Source organism: Sphaeramia orbicularis, chromosome 24, assembly GCF_902148855.1.
Source record: "Sphaeramia orbicularis chromosome 24, fSphaOr1.1, whole genome shotgun sequence".
NCBI classification, from domain to species: domain Eukaryota; kingdom Metazoa; phylum Chordata; class Actinopteri; order Kurtiformes; family Apogonidae; genus Sphaeramia; species Sphaeramia orbicularis.
This window is the reverse complement of record NC_043979.1, coordinates 28,257,017-28,271,644: the sequence shown is the minus strand read 5'-3', so window position 1 is coordinate 28,271,644 and position 14,628 is coordinate 28,257,017. Positions and strand designations below refer to the sequence as shown.

At 37.5% G+C, this 14,628-nt stretch overlaps 1 protein-coding gene across 1 annotated transcript in view; it reads right to left on the bottom strand.

Moving 5' to 3' along the window:
• syne2a (spectrin repeat containing, nuclear envelope 2a) overlaps positions 1-14,628 on the bottom strand; it is a 93,836-nt gene that overhangs the window by 45,125 nt on the left and 34,083 nt on the right. Inside the window, exons 28-50 of the mRNA XM_030128355.1 lie at positions 14,333-14,592; positions 14,103-14,253; positions 12,891-13,034; positions 12,676-12,807; positions 11,367-11,549; positions 11,101-11,238; positions 10,103-10,288; positions 9,808-9,930; positions 8,411-8,593; positions 8,157-8,222; positions 7,437-7,532; positions 6,829-6,900; positions 6,394-6,702; positions 6,088-6,191; positions 5,890-5,995; positions 5,710-5,802; positions 4,690-4,839; positions 4,269-4,472; positions 4,004-4,096; positions 2,749-2,931; positions 2,377-2,547; positions 2,104-2,238; positions 208-392 (exon numbers count right to left, since the gene is read on the bottom strand). Coding sequence (XP_029984215.1) covers positions 208-392; positions 2,104-2,238; positions 2,377-2,547; positions 2,749-2,931; positions 4,004-4,096; positions 4,269-4,472; positions 4,690-4,839; positions 5,710-5,802; positions 5,890-5,995; positions 6,088-6,191; positions 6,394-6,702; positions 6,829-6,900; positions 7,437-7,532; positions 8,157-8,222; positions 8,411-8,593; positions 9,808-9,930; positions 10,103-10,288; positions 11,101-11,238; positions 11,367-11,549; positions 12,676-12,807; positions 12,891-13,034; positions 14,103-14,253; positions 14,333-14,592 — 3,467 coding nt within the window. The remainder of the gene's footprint in view (positions 1-207; positions 393-2,103; positions 2,239-2,376; positions 2,548-2,748; positions 2,932-4,003; positions 4,097-4,268; positions 4,473-4,689; positions 4,840-5,709; positions 5,803-5,889; positions 5,996-6,087; positions 6,192-6,393; positions 6,703-6,828; positions 6,901-7,436; positions 7,533-8,156; positions 8,223-8,410; positions 8,594-9,807; positions 9,931-10,102; positions 10,289-11,100; positions 11,239-11,366; positions 11,550-12,675; positions 12,808-12,890; positions 13,035-14,102; positions 14,254-14,332; positions 14,593-14,628) is intronic.

Here is a 14,628-nt window from a genome sequence, read left to right as displayed (position 1 = left end):
TTTATAATAGTCCTTTACAGCCCTAGCTGATGTGAACTCTGTTAATTACTTTGCTTCTATGTGCAGAATCTGATACATGTTTGTTCAAGACAGGAATAGAACAATTTGTCAGAAATGAAAACTGCCTGGTTTGACTATTAGATGATAAAATCGTCTTTTGAAGAGGATCTTATTCTGGCTTTAATAAGAAGTTTGAACCTGCCCTACCTGGCCCAGCTATCCCGGATCTCTCTACAGCTATTCATCTCTTGCTCCGTCCTCCTGTAGATGCTTCGCCATCGCAGCTCCAGAGCGCCTCCTGTCTGGGTGACTGAATCGGTCTGCAGCGCATCACCCTGATCCAGGATCAGCCCTAAAGTTGGCCTGCTCTCATCCAGCTGGGTCAGTGTTCTCTGACAGGAAAAATACATGGTAAATATTATTTACATGGCCAACAGGGGGGTGAAAGATATACTAGGAAACTATACATTAAATTATATAAGTAGAAAGTAATGTACACTGTAAAATCAAACCAAATTAACAGCCTCATATTATTGATATTTTTGATTCATGCTATAAGAACATCCTGTCTGTCTTCACGAGTATTTTTTCTCATTCAGTCTGAGTCATGTCATTTCAAAAATTACAACTATGGAGGGAAATAGAAGGTTAAGATTGGCAAAGTGGTCTAAAATAAGATATGTTTTTTTCATTTTATATCTGACAAAGACTTCTCAACATGTGAGTCAGCTGGATGTGGGATTAATAGAGGAGAAATCACATAAAAAAAAAAACAACTTTTAAATATAGTAATGGGTATTACATTTTTATGACGCAGTAATGCTTTACAGATGTTGCACATTTAATTTCATGTTGAGCATCTGACCTATTATAATGAATAACTACAGAAAAGAACTAATAGATCAAAATGCTCGCTCACAGTGGTTCTTTCATATATTCGCAGTGAAGTGTGTATAGTTTAGGTTTCATGTTTCCTGAGCTGCAGGAAACAAATAAGAGATTTGCAAATACAAGAAGGTTGACAGATGATACGGAGACATATAATCACAAATATACAGAACTACATTTCCAAAGAGTCGAAAACAAAAAATTCTTGCTTAAAACATGATCACAAGATACAGTATATGGACAAGAATAATGGTGCACATCAAACCTACAGCTGTGGGACCCAGTCCTGTTGATTTTAATTCCTGAGTCAGAGTTGTAGAAATCAGATATTTAATTGTGGTTTAAAATGATTATTTATGGTCAGAGCATGACAAATATTTCAGAAATCTAGGGACAGAACATTTAAAATACTGAAAATAAATCTAAAAATGTCAATGAGTAAAATTAAGTAAAACTAACTCTGAAATGTATGTTTTAATTACACTATAAAATTTATTGTATTTGTCATTATTGTTTTGAAGCCCAGCCTCTTGTTAGCAATGAAACAATTCAGTGTGTTCCACTGCTTTTGTCTCTGTGGTGTATATGAGTGTTGTTTTCATTATTCAATTTGGAGATTGACTCCTGTGAAGAAAATTACACAGTAACGTGTTCATCCTAAGTAAAAGGTGTTGTTTATGTTTTATCAATGTTTCATTAAGAGTACTTGGTCCAAAAAGTTTAAATTGGCTTATGCTTATCTGAGGGACACAAATTAATAAAAACCTGGGAATTAATTACATGTCCTTTTAGATCATTAAACCACTTAATTATTTGCAATTCAATATAACAACAATTTAAATGTCTGTTTTTCTCTTCTTAGAATATTAGTTACTTCTAGATCATGTTCAAGATAAGATGATCTTCATTTATATCCATCCATCATCTGAACCCGCTTTATCCTCATTACTTATAATTGAGAAAATGTGGTTATTCTTGACTTTAAATGTGACTTTAGTGCTTCACATTTGCATACTCCAAACCTCTGTGTGACATAGCACTTTAATTATTTCCAAAGCTGCATAAATTTTTATGGAAAAAATCCAAAAAATTCACAACATAAATAAGCTATGTAAGCTGCAGAAAAATGATTAGATGATGAAAATGCATAGTAACAAAGCTGATAAACTTCATGTCTGATTAGAAAACAACAAAAAACAAGCCCAGTCCATTTACCTGGCAGGCTTCTATTCTTTGCTGTACTTTAAACTCATCATCATTCCCCTCTGGTTCCCCGCTGTTGATCACGGCTTCACACTCATCCAGCAGCCTTCCCAGTTGACCACAATTACTCTCCCATGGTGTCCAGACCTTTAGTGGATCCAAACATGCACATCTATTTTTTTAGTTTCATTTGTGAGCTCAAACATGCCCCCCAAAAAAAGACATCCAAAAGAAAAATGAACATGTATGAATTCAAATGGCCTTCAGCAAATGTGGGCTACAAACCTGGAGCCTCCTTTGAGAAGCCACTTCCTCCTCCAAAGCCTTCTGCTGCAAAGCTTTGGCCCTGATTCCCAGCTGTACCCAGTCATCCTCTTGACACTTCAGGGCTTCTGGCTCGTGTTGGAAAAGATACTGTGCAAAAGCCAACTGAGAACCAAGGACCTGCAGGAGCCTCTAAATGACCACAAAACCAGATTCACAGCATGAGTGAGATGAAAACGTGCAGATATAGAGAAGCAAAGATAAACACAGGATGCAATTAAACATGTTGGGTTCTAAAGCTAATTATAAGCCTTTCTGAGGTTGTTTCGGCATCGCATTCAAAACTTTGAAGAGGCTTTTCCTGTTGAACTCGCTGAAAGCACAGGGACATACCTTGTGTCTGCAGAGAGTGGCTTGAAGTTGGCTGCGGTTGTGCGCTTTGCTCGTCTGGCCCTCTGTTATGCACTCTTCACCCAGTTCCAGGAGCCGAGTTATCCCCCGAAGCAATGACTGGGAAGCTTCCTGTAGCTTGGCTTTTTCCCCTGGACTTTCTCTCAGATGTCGGCCCAACACACACTGCAGAGAGAAAGAGTTGAAGCACAAAGTTTAAGGAAAATACACTACTCTGAATGTGCACTTCTACTCTGTAATTAAGGCAACTATCAGCTATGACAACAAAATAAACTGCTACTTTTAATCTTCTAATACTTTTTCTGAAACACTAGGTTGCTGAAATCAGAAATGGCAAACAGTGTCTTTATCTCGTCTACATTTAGCATTAAATAGAGAGCATTAAGATCAGAGTGAAGTTTTATAATTGCTATTCTTAAGCTGATTTTTTGTCTCATGTTTTTTCCCTTCTCTGTTTCAAAGTGTTATCTTGTACTTTTTTGTCATGATCGACTTTATGATTTGTTTGAAACTGTGTGTTTCCTTTGCCAGGTTTCCCCTGAAAAAGTGATTTCATTCTCAATTGCCTTCCTAGTTAAATAAATAAAATAGAAAAAGACATCAACTTTTTTCTTTTCAAAGTCCACAAACTACTTGCCAGGATATGATGTGATCTCCAATGCCTAGAGAGCAAATCAATTGCTCATTAAAGATAACAAAGTTAAACATGAAGAAAATCCTGTTCTGTTTGTCCAAAAAGGTTCTGTATCCAACCTGCACAAGAAGATTTCACATGTATTCATGGTAACAACCAGTAGCTTTGCAATGTTGGCTCACAGGGCGTTGGCAGCAAATTATCAATGTTTTGCATTTGTGTAAATCTGGAAGGTTAGGCTCTGCTTACTTAAGCTACATCCACACCAGAGACATTCCCCATCTTCACAAGTTTTTCATCTGAGACCTGATAGAGGCTGTGCTATGTAGGACTATAAATAATCAACATTATAATCAAAATAAAATAATACAAAAGAAGTTGTAAAAAAAAAAAAAAAAAAAAAAAAAAAAAGCACCTTTTACTCAAAATAAGCTTAAAAAAATGTTTGCCTTTACTTTTGAGTAATAAGTAACCTCACTTCTACTGAATTATAATTTTACCTCAATGTCAGTACTTTAACTTTGCTTTAAATCACGAAGATATACATTTACCAAAGCCTTACACTACTACAGACAATGAAAACATGTACAAAGGGCTGGTTACCTTCAAATCAGGAGCACTCTTTAGACTCGGAAACATGTCACTTTGTCCCAGATCAATATCATCCACAACACACAGGTGGTTCAAGGACATCTCCTACATGAGAAAGGAAATAGTATTTTGGTTCAGATATTGGATCCCATTCATACAGAGATTTTATGGCATCTAATTTATTTCTTCGCCATTATGAAGGGCTGCATTTAGTTTAGAGGACCCTTGCGTAATGTGAAAATGTTCTTTGGTTCTTCAGCTCAGATGTCTAACAAACCTGTTGTTGGTCTGTGAGGCCCAGTTGTGTGAGAAGCTGACTGTGGGATTGTCCAACACCCTGCTGTGCTGTATGTAGACATTCCTGAAGGCAGGCAACACAGAGGGATGCATCTGCACCATCCCTCAAAAATGCAGGTCTGTTCTCCAGCGCCTCCACTTTATTCAGCAGGTCAGTCAGTGTCGCCATTTCAGCTGATACACACTACGGAGGACACCAACAGACCATTAGAAAAGGATACAGAGCTGTTCAGTCAACGGAGGGTTAAAGAAAATGACAGTGATATTACTGTTAATTAGATGAAGTGATCAGGCGTTGGAAAAACGTTCTCTTAATACAGCAGATTTATGCAATGCTAACCCAACCATGCAGTATATACTGTACATAAGCTGTTGGATATGTATGCTTGTGTTCTAACCACCTCATGATGCAGCAGCCTGAACTGGAGGTCGTCTTCACCAGCTCCCACAGGCGTCAACAGAAGGTCAGTCAATGCGTCCAGACAGAGGAGGACCCTACGCAGGGCCTCATACAAATCCTTCTCTATAACTGAACCATCTGTGGAGTTCACCTGAGAAATGACAATACCATGATTAGCATGTTCTGTGATTCAGCAGTGTCTAGGCTGTTTTGGAATGCAATATCACAAACAAAATACCGGTCCCATGCACAACAAACCCCACCCCTTGCAAATATTGTAGCTTATTTTGCCATCAATCCAGCTGATGTCATGATGTCTATGCATGTGCTGATGTCAGCATATCAACTGCCTCTATATATGTGCCAAGTTTGAAGTAAATTGAAACAAAATTTATGTTTTTATAGATATTTGAAATTTCACCCATTATAAGTAAAAGGAAGAAGAAAAAAGATTTAAAAATTCATAAAAAATTTGAACTTTGAACTACTTTTCCCAAAATGTAACCACATCTATTCTGGGTCACTGCCAATCGATAAACCCAGTTTGGTATGAATTCAACCAATAGTTGTGCTGCTACAGACATGTGAAATTTCGCCCATTAAAAGTAAATGGGGGAAAAAAAAAAAAAAGATGTAAAAAATTCATAAAAAATTTAAACTTTGACCAACTTTTCCCAAAATGTAATCAGATCTCTTCTGGGTCACTGGCAATCGATAAACCCAGTTTGGTATGAATTCAACCAATAGTTTTGCTGCTAGGGTGTTAACAAACAAACCAAACCAAAACAATACCTCTTGCCTCCCTGTATAACATTCAGAAATGGTTATTATTAATGACACTAGTGGCTGTTATGAGAACTTTTGTCAGATTTGAAATGAAAACATAAATAAGTCTGCAATTGATTGTAATTATAAATCTATGGTTAATCATTAAAACACTACTTTATGTGGCAAGAGCAGCAAAGAGCTTTGATAATACACTATGGTAATGATAAACCACAATCACCCATATTGTACACACTTGTACTGTTTGTGTCAGCATTGAGATGGACTCATGTGCCTGTTGGAGGACGGCAGAGGCAGATCCCGTTGAGACCATCTCCCTCTCTGGAACCTAAACAAGCATAGCATAAAACAGTAATGTACAGTGTGGTTCAAAGTGAAGAATACAAAGATATGAAGAATAATTTTCTGAACTAACCATCATCTGAAGTTCCTCCTGGACCTTTTTCAGAGTTGTGAGTTTTTGAGAGATTTGTGTATACAGTTGACTCCATTTTTGCTGCTCTTCATCCTCATCTTCGTACCTGTGCAGATTAAAGCATGAAAGCATGTGGAGACACACAATACTCCATCATTTATGTTTTGCAGGTGCATGTGAGCTATAAGTGCGTTTTACCTGACTGTTGCTTCCAAGGAGTTTTGTTCTTGTTGGGATTTTTCTACCAAATTGCTATGACTGCCCTTGTTCTCAGTCTGCTCCTTCCACTCATCTAGTGTGTCCTGCACAGTGAAAAAAATGGAACAAAGTAAATAAAAACAGTAAAGAAATCAATAAAGTTTGAGCTTCTGTTGTGTATTTGTTGAATGCAAAAAATGTAGTGTTCCCTTTAAATGACAAGAAAGATCATCATATATTTTACTTGAAAATGAAATGGAAAATTTAAAAAAAATTTTTTTTTTTCCTTTTCCCCGATACACTGACCAGACGCTGACTGGAAGCCGTTGATAACAATGGATGTTCGTCCTCCTCGTCTGTGATCTCAAATGATGCAGTGGCTGCAGCAAAAGGAGTTACAGGCCTATTGGGGATGAGTCTTGTTCCTTCCACAGCAGCTGCTGTCTGAGGAGACTGTGAAGTCGTATCGCCAACATCAGCTTTGGAATAAAGTCTGGTTTTCATTGCTATTAAATCACTTCCACCTTCCATTTTTTCACATCCTGACTCTTTGGTATCAAGCCCAGGCTCCACAGGTACCAGTCCAGCTTCAGAACAAGACTGAGCAGACATAACCTGAAAGCCAGGTGAATAAGTTCTGGTTAGTAAGCAAAATATTGGACCAAAGATTGTCTTGATGGTAAAGTATATGTGGTATCTGTGAGGAAATAAACACATTAATAAATATGTCATAAATGTTACCTCTACGTCTGGATGTAGCTCAAATTCAGTAATTCTCTCCATGTCTGAGGTGCTGAGCGTCTCCTCTGGGTCCTAACACATGGGTTCAACGATAAATGCGCAAATTGTCAGTCCAACTCATGTGCCCTTTCTTATATATACATGCAGCTCTCATTGTCAATGTGTCTATGAAAGGACAACATCCTGAGGCGCAACATATTTCGAGCAGCTGCTTCTGACAGAGCCGGAGTGGATTAAAGGGCAGCAGGACTGGCTGCCTCGCACAGTGCCATATCAAACATGCTGGAGAGTTTGCAAAGATCTGCTCAAATCCTGCATGCAGTGATCATGGAAAACAGAAGTGACAGTAAAGCTGAAAACTGTGAAGTGAAGGAGAAAATAAATGAAAGACGGAGCCACTAAATTACAGTTCTATTGGAAAAAAAAAAATCTTAATTTTGTGAATTCTTGAAGTTTCTTATCCCTTCAAGTGTGAGAATTTAGAGGAAAAACAAAAGAAAAAAGTGCCAGCAGTTTTTGTTCCAAGATGTGATATCCTGGAATAAAACCAATGGAAAGTACTACCCAGAAACATGCTGTTCTAAGATGGAATTATTTAACAGATTTACCTCAGGGATACTGCATGTTAGTGTGTCAGAGGATGACGAGTGGCAACACTCATCATCTTCCTCCTCTTCCTCTGAACTAGACACCTCAAATGTTTCCTGCTTTTAGCGATAATAAAAGGTGAAAACTTATTAATTTTTTGTAATGGCTCCATTCATTCCTTAATATTCTTCTGTTATGGTGTTTTATATTCTTTAACATATTTTGGAGGAAATACTATCCCTTCATGTGATATCAGGGTACACATTTCTTTTAACATGCATGCATTTACCATTTACATTTGAACAGAAGTACTTTTTCACTGATGTAGCTGAAAACAAAACTGATATTAGAAACAAAGGTAAAAATACCAACAGAGTTTAATGGATATATAAGTGTAAAGTGATGCGTTTAAAAGGCATAGTCTGATTTTGGCAGGTGATTATTTTTGGGCCGTTTTGTTGAAATGAATTGCATGCAAAAACCAACAAAAACTGAACTACAATATAAAAGATTTTTTGATGATGATGATGATATGCTTCGTAGTCAGGAAGGTTAGCCGGCGGGTTCAACTAAGTCCAGGTAACATATGGAAGTCTCATTTCCTTGAAGAATTCACTGTTTTTATCTACCTGGGATTTAGTGGAAATCCTGGACTTGGACTCTGGTATTTACAAAATGAAATCTGAAACAGGTGATCTGTAGTATAAGAACATCTTCTTATTAAGCAGAGATCCTTGTACCTGCTGTGTATCTCCAGGAGGGTTGGATATGGACATCATACTCCCTTCTCCCTCCGCGATGTTGTTCTTTAAAACAAAAAAGTGACAATAAAAAAAACATACTGGTTCTACTACAGAATATTTGAGAAATTTCTGTCATTTATGTGCATCAAAGCAGAGAGCCGCAAAGTTTGTGTATGACCGAAACACAACATCCCATCTCCTCCTGTCCTACAGTATGTGCAGTGGCATCTTGATAACACACTGTGGCGTACCTCCAGCAGCGCAGCTTGTTGCTGACAGAGTTCCTCCAGCTCCTCAAGCTGCTGCAGTAGCGGTCGGATTTTGATGAAGACCACCAGGCTCTCCTCAGACCCCTGTGGGAGGTCCAGCTCTCCTTTGCACCTCTCCATTTCCTTCAGCGTCCTCCTCATTAACTGCATGTTAGCCTGGATCACCTTCAGGTTCAAAGAGACAGAGGAACATCATCTTTTACATTTCTGTCCAAAGATTTAGTCTACACAACATTCACCCCTTCACTAGGAAATGACCTTCCTTTAAATCCCTCAGGGCCTTTTGTCACCCACATCCCTACCTCAGTGCAATAATAACACCACTGCATCTTGTTTTTTATATATATATATATATATATATATATATATATATATATATGTGTGTATATATATATATATATATATATATATATATATATGTAGCACATAATTTTTATCTGTAGAAAAGAGTTGTATATTTTAGTCATATTTAGGAGTATTTTAGTAGTATTTGTATATTTAATATTTTATCTCTGTAGTTTTTGTATGTTGCCAATGTTTCTCGGTATTTTATGTGATTTTTATACAGACTTTTCTACACTTTAATCATTTGCTGCTTAACAGAAACAGAGCTGCTAATCAGATTTTCACTGTTCCTCAATGACAATAAAGATCTATTCTATTCTATTGTTCACTGACTGACCTTTTGTTTTAATTGAAATAACATCAAATCACAGTGTTTCTTCTACACAGGTGAGTTTCTTTATGAGGCCCATGAAGGTATTATGTGATGTTTTTATCTTTGCTAAGTTTGACATTTGTTGATACACGGTTTAAGTGTGACAGTTCTGACCTTGTTCGGACGATTCCAAACAGATCTTTAGTGCAGCTATTGACAACACAAACTGTACAGAAAACAGAGGTAATTTGTAGTTTTATTGTTGCATTTTTCTGTCCATAATATCATAAACTATCAGGCGATGCAGCACATGAAGGTTATAGGGCACAGTGTTTTTTGCCTGACTGTCAAAATAACCACCTATGAGTTTTAGTTTGAAGAAAATGCAATGATCCCATATGTGTGTAGACAATGAACATAACACTTTATTCAGTGAGTGATACAGTCTGGATTCATAGTGTTGATTTGTTTTGATTGCCCTATGTGTATGGTAATACGCAATTTAGCACTAATGTTGAGATATTGGAATATCTGCCACATATCTATATAACTCCTTTAAAATCAGTATTTACATAAATTCACCTTGCAGAAACAGGATTATTCTTATAAACAGAGACCCGCAGTGATGTACATTTAAGTGCTCAACATCACATCTGCTATTTACATCTATGTAATGAAATATTAAACACAGTCAGTAAGCTTTATAATTGCATTGCTTTACCTGTCGGTTGTGAAGATGCTCTGCCTGACTTATGCAGTCGTTGTCCACAGAGGATAAAATTGCTTTAATCTTTGAAACATTCTTCTCCATGGTCCTCACTTCAGCTTCCATAGCCTCCACCACCTGAGAAGCAAAATACCAGCAACTTGTCAGATTTGTTCTTCTACACTGGATCAATGTTTTGTTTCCAGAATGAACATGTGTGATGTTGTGGTAAATCAATTTTCCTGCCATGTACTTTCAGACCAACAGAATCTTAGAAGCATTAGAAGATGTTGAATTTTTAAATATTTACCGCAGCAGCCTGTAGCAGATGCTCCAGCGGCTGCACAATGCTCTGTTGCATTCTGTGCACTTGCTGGTCAGTGTCGTTCAGCCTCTTTTCCTGGGAGCTTATATCACACACAGCAGAGATTTCAGCCAACACTGGACTGAACTCCTGCAGCGTGTGTCTGATCCTGTCTGAGTCGTCCAGCAGCAGCTGAAGTTCAACAATGATACTTGTATTAGGTGTAAGAAGTATGAAATGACATTTTCGATTTTAAGTGAAGGAAAGTAGTGATCTAAATATTTACACTCCTGATCAAAATCTTAAGACAAGTTGAACAATTGCAAGAATTTTTTAAATACCTGACATAAAATTACATTAAATCCACATTTTTGCACAGATTTTGGCTTTTAAAGGCTGTGGTCTTCAACTTTTGATTGGCTGATGAAGCCTATTTCAGTTTAATTGTTGTTTTCAACAAATTGCTTACTCAATTTTTTTAGTCTCACTCCCATTTCTTCTTTTTACATTTTGAAACTCTGCTTAGTTCAAAGAAAGGACTAGTTGATACAGTCTCTTGTGACCTGAGGTGATGGGATCTTTGTGTTGTGGGTTTAAGATCTAACAGTGCAAAATGTAAATTCTTGCAATTTTTCAACTGGTCTTAAGATTTTGATCAGGAGCGTATATATAATAAATATAAGGGTAAATATAGTATAATACTAGATATATCCTCCTGAGACCCAGGAAAGTTTTGACTTGATTGGAAAGAGCATAATGCAACAGCTTTTTTCAGATACATCTTTTATTATATTTTTTTTGATGGAATGTGCTTTGCAGTGGACATTTTTTTTGTAAGTAAAGCTGTGAAATTCTTACAGAGGACAAAAGTGCAAATCTGGGTCTCAAGATGATATAGAAAACATTGAACATAAAACATATTATTTATCATGGATTATCAGAAATCCACAACATTTTTTTGTCTTTAGGTTTTTTTTGCTTGCTTGTTAGTTGGAGTCACTGACTTTCAGGGAGTTGGTGTGATTTTGGAGGCTTCTGGCTGTGGTGAACAAACACGAAGCACTAAGCCAAGACCGAGCCTCATTCAACCAGCCAGTGGCTCTGTGCAGAACATCATCAAACTCCTGAAGACATGCAGGAATCTGATATAGACAGTGAAACATGAGTAGAAAAGTGTTATTGGCAATTCAATTCAAACTTGAAGTAACATCACCGAGAGTCTTTGAGTATGAATTCAGTACTGATAGGAATAGAACACAATATGGCTGACTTTGCTGAGGAAGGCTGTGTGATGCTCCACCATCTGTGCAGCATTTTGGTAACACTGCAGAGGCTGTGTGAGCTGGTCCATAAGGAGATGAGCTTGATCCGGCAGGTCCTCCGCAAGATCCTGGACCTCGTTCTCCAGGAGCATCAAACGGCCGTGCCATGTGTCAAGTTCATCCCACACACGCTGAAAAATAGTGTGTACAACATGCAAAGTCACATATTACCCTTCCACAAGGAATAAACTTAATTACACATAGACAGATGTACTTTATTTATCCCAAATTGGGCAGTTACCGTGTTGCAGCAACATGACACACAACAAAAATACAGTAGAATACAAGTACAAACAAGGGGGAAAAAAAATGGAACACAAGAGTAAACACTATACCCTATACATAATAATAAATTAGAAGTATAAAAAAGATCTGGGTGAAGAACCTGGATAATAACTGTAATGTGCTAAATCCAGTCTGACGTCTAAGAATGTGATGAAGTTATTTTCTCCAAGTAAATAAATTAAAAGTAACTTCAATGTTCACAGTTTTAGTTATTTTTAATCCCAGTACCATCCAGTTAAAACCAAATGTGTTGATTTTCAGTTGCTGAAAAGAGTTTGTGAAAGTTCATGAAAAGTCTTTCGGAGATAGATAGGAGCCAGATCAGTACAATGTAAAATTCTACAGTCCACCAGGGTTGTTTTAAAGAATAAGTATAGTCAGTGGATAGAGGTAAAGGTGACATTTGGGTTCAGCACTCATGAAGAGACAGCCAAATTGCTGCTGCGTGAAATTCCCATTCCCACAATGCACTTCACAACAAAAATTTTCAAAAAGGCCCAAGTGACGTTTCAGTTTGTTATGTAAACAAGTGGACTGTGTTTATGATGGAGTCACCTTCGAAGTTGTTCACTGTGAGGGAAGCGATTCAGGTGCATAAGCATGGAAAGACTAATGGATTAGTAATAATTAGGCTATCACTCAGGTTTTACAAATTTAAAAAAAAAATTGTGATGAAAGTCATATGCTGTTTTAACAAGACATATTAAAGGACTCTATGCACACTATAAATTGGAATCATTTTCTTTTCAGACATATTTCTCTTTCATTGTATATTCACTAGTGTCCCAGTTATACTTTATCTATCAAGAATCAACAATATTTTCACAGTCATTTCATGAAAAAAGGTAAAAATATTGTATTCTGACTTTACAGGTAACGGGGTTGTCATGAAAAAAAAAAAAAAAAATCGAAATTACTTAAATTCAGGTTTTCAAATGTTGTGTTAATACACATAAATCGACACCACATTACCTTGAGTGCCTTTTGAGCCTCAGTAACAGTTGGACTCCTCTGCTCCAGTAAAGCTTTCACTCTGTTCAGTCCTGAACTCAACTCTGCCACTTGACCAGTCAACCTCCGAAACTGGTCGTTCCTCTGCATGATCTGAAGAACCATCACACCACATATAAAAATAAGGTGGGTTTGGGAGTGAGATTGTTCGTATGTTATGTCCAGTTTGCGGTTACCTTTTCGTCTACTTTCTGTATGGACAGCTGAACTTCTTGTAACCGTCTGCAGATATCAGCTGGGATCTGGGCGTACCGACTCTGCACACTGTCAATGATGTGTTTTAACTTGGCTTTCTGGGAGGACAACTCTTTTTCGAGCTCCTGTGAGAACAGAAAATGTACAAGTAACATACATAAGTGCTAGATACGGGTCAAAAGTTTAGCTCTCAAGTCTCATTTGTTAAATTTATTTAACTTATTATCCAGTTCAAAGGTCGAGGTTGGGGTTAAGTTAAGCTTTGAAAAGCTCGGTTTTTATAAGAGAAGGATGACTTACAGTAAACCACTGACTGTACTTTATTATTCACAGAAGAGACTTAAGAGTAGTGAACATTAGAAAACAGTTTCTCATTTAATCACTGAAGTTCTGAAAGAAACTTTTTTCATGCTGTTGCAACTTTTTTTTGTTTTGTTTTATCTGTGTTGGATTATGGAGATCTTTTGTATATGAATGCTTCTGCTCAATGTCTTTGAAGTGTTGCCACTGTTTACCATGGTTCTTTGAGGTTTATTACTAATTGTAAAGAGCTGACACACCACTGTGAGTTATACTCAGGTGGGATGGCCTGCTCTGGTCACCCGAGGGTCAGCCATTGATATACTTTCATATATAGGGAAACACTTGGACTACTGTCTATTTACATTTGTATCTTGATTGCACAGAGAAGTGCTGATCCTTACTCTTTCCAACCACAAGATCATTTTTTGTTTTCTGTTCGTATGCCTGCACTGAATTGGTTAAAAGGGCTTTCATCCACTCTGCACCTCATGCATGGAATATGTAGAAGAAAGACCAAAAACTGTCATAAACTAATTTAGCGAGTTTAGTCCTTTTCTTTTTAATTGTGTAATTTTGTGACTGTGTTTTGTATTTGCTCTTGCCTATCTTGGCCAGGACTGACTTGAAAAATAGGTTTCTTAAACTCAATGGGATTTTCCTGGCGAAATAAAGGTTAAAAAAAAAAAAATCAATCCATTGCCCACAGTATGTACATGTTTGTCACTGCAGTTGTATCAGTTAATCTAAAAATACTGTGATTTTACAGAACCAATTTCATTTATTTACCATTTCTTCTGATTTTACATAAATAGTTTTTTCCTTCAACATATATCACTTCCTCTGCTTTATTAAAAAAATAGTAATGGGTTGTACAACAGTGAGGTCCTGACCTGTTGTTTGCCTGGATTCAAACAGTTTTCCAGATTTGGCAGAAGACCTGAAACGTGATTCTCCAACTCTTTTAACTTGTCTTGGACCTGCTGTCTTTCCTTCTCCTCTGCTTGGGCTGCAGCTACCACCAGCAGGTTCCTCTCCTCCAGGCTATGCAGAACAGGATTTCCTCAGTATCTCTGACATAAATATGGAATCATATTATATTTGTAAATTATCCAAATCCCACCTCCTGACGTTCTCTTTAATCTTTACTAGTGTTTTGCCAACAGGCCCAGGGCTGCTGGGATCCTGGGCCCTGGACAAGCTTAGGGCGTGCTCCAGGCGATGCTCCAGGGACGCTAAGGCCTGCTGCTCCTGCTCCAAACCAGCCTGGTGCATTTCGGCCTGGGCCAGAAGCTCCTGGGGCTCTTCTTGAGTGAAGCTCACAGCAGAGCAGTCAGGAACCTCAGCTTGAAGACTGGCCAGAAAGCTGCAACACTGCTTCATCTAACAAAAATAAGATGTGATTTTCTCAGACATTTT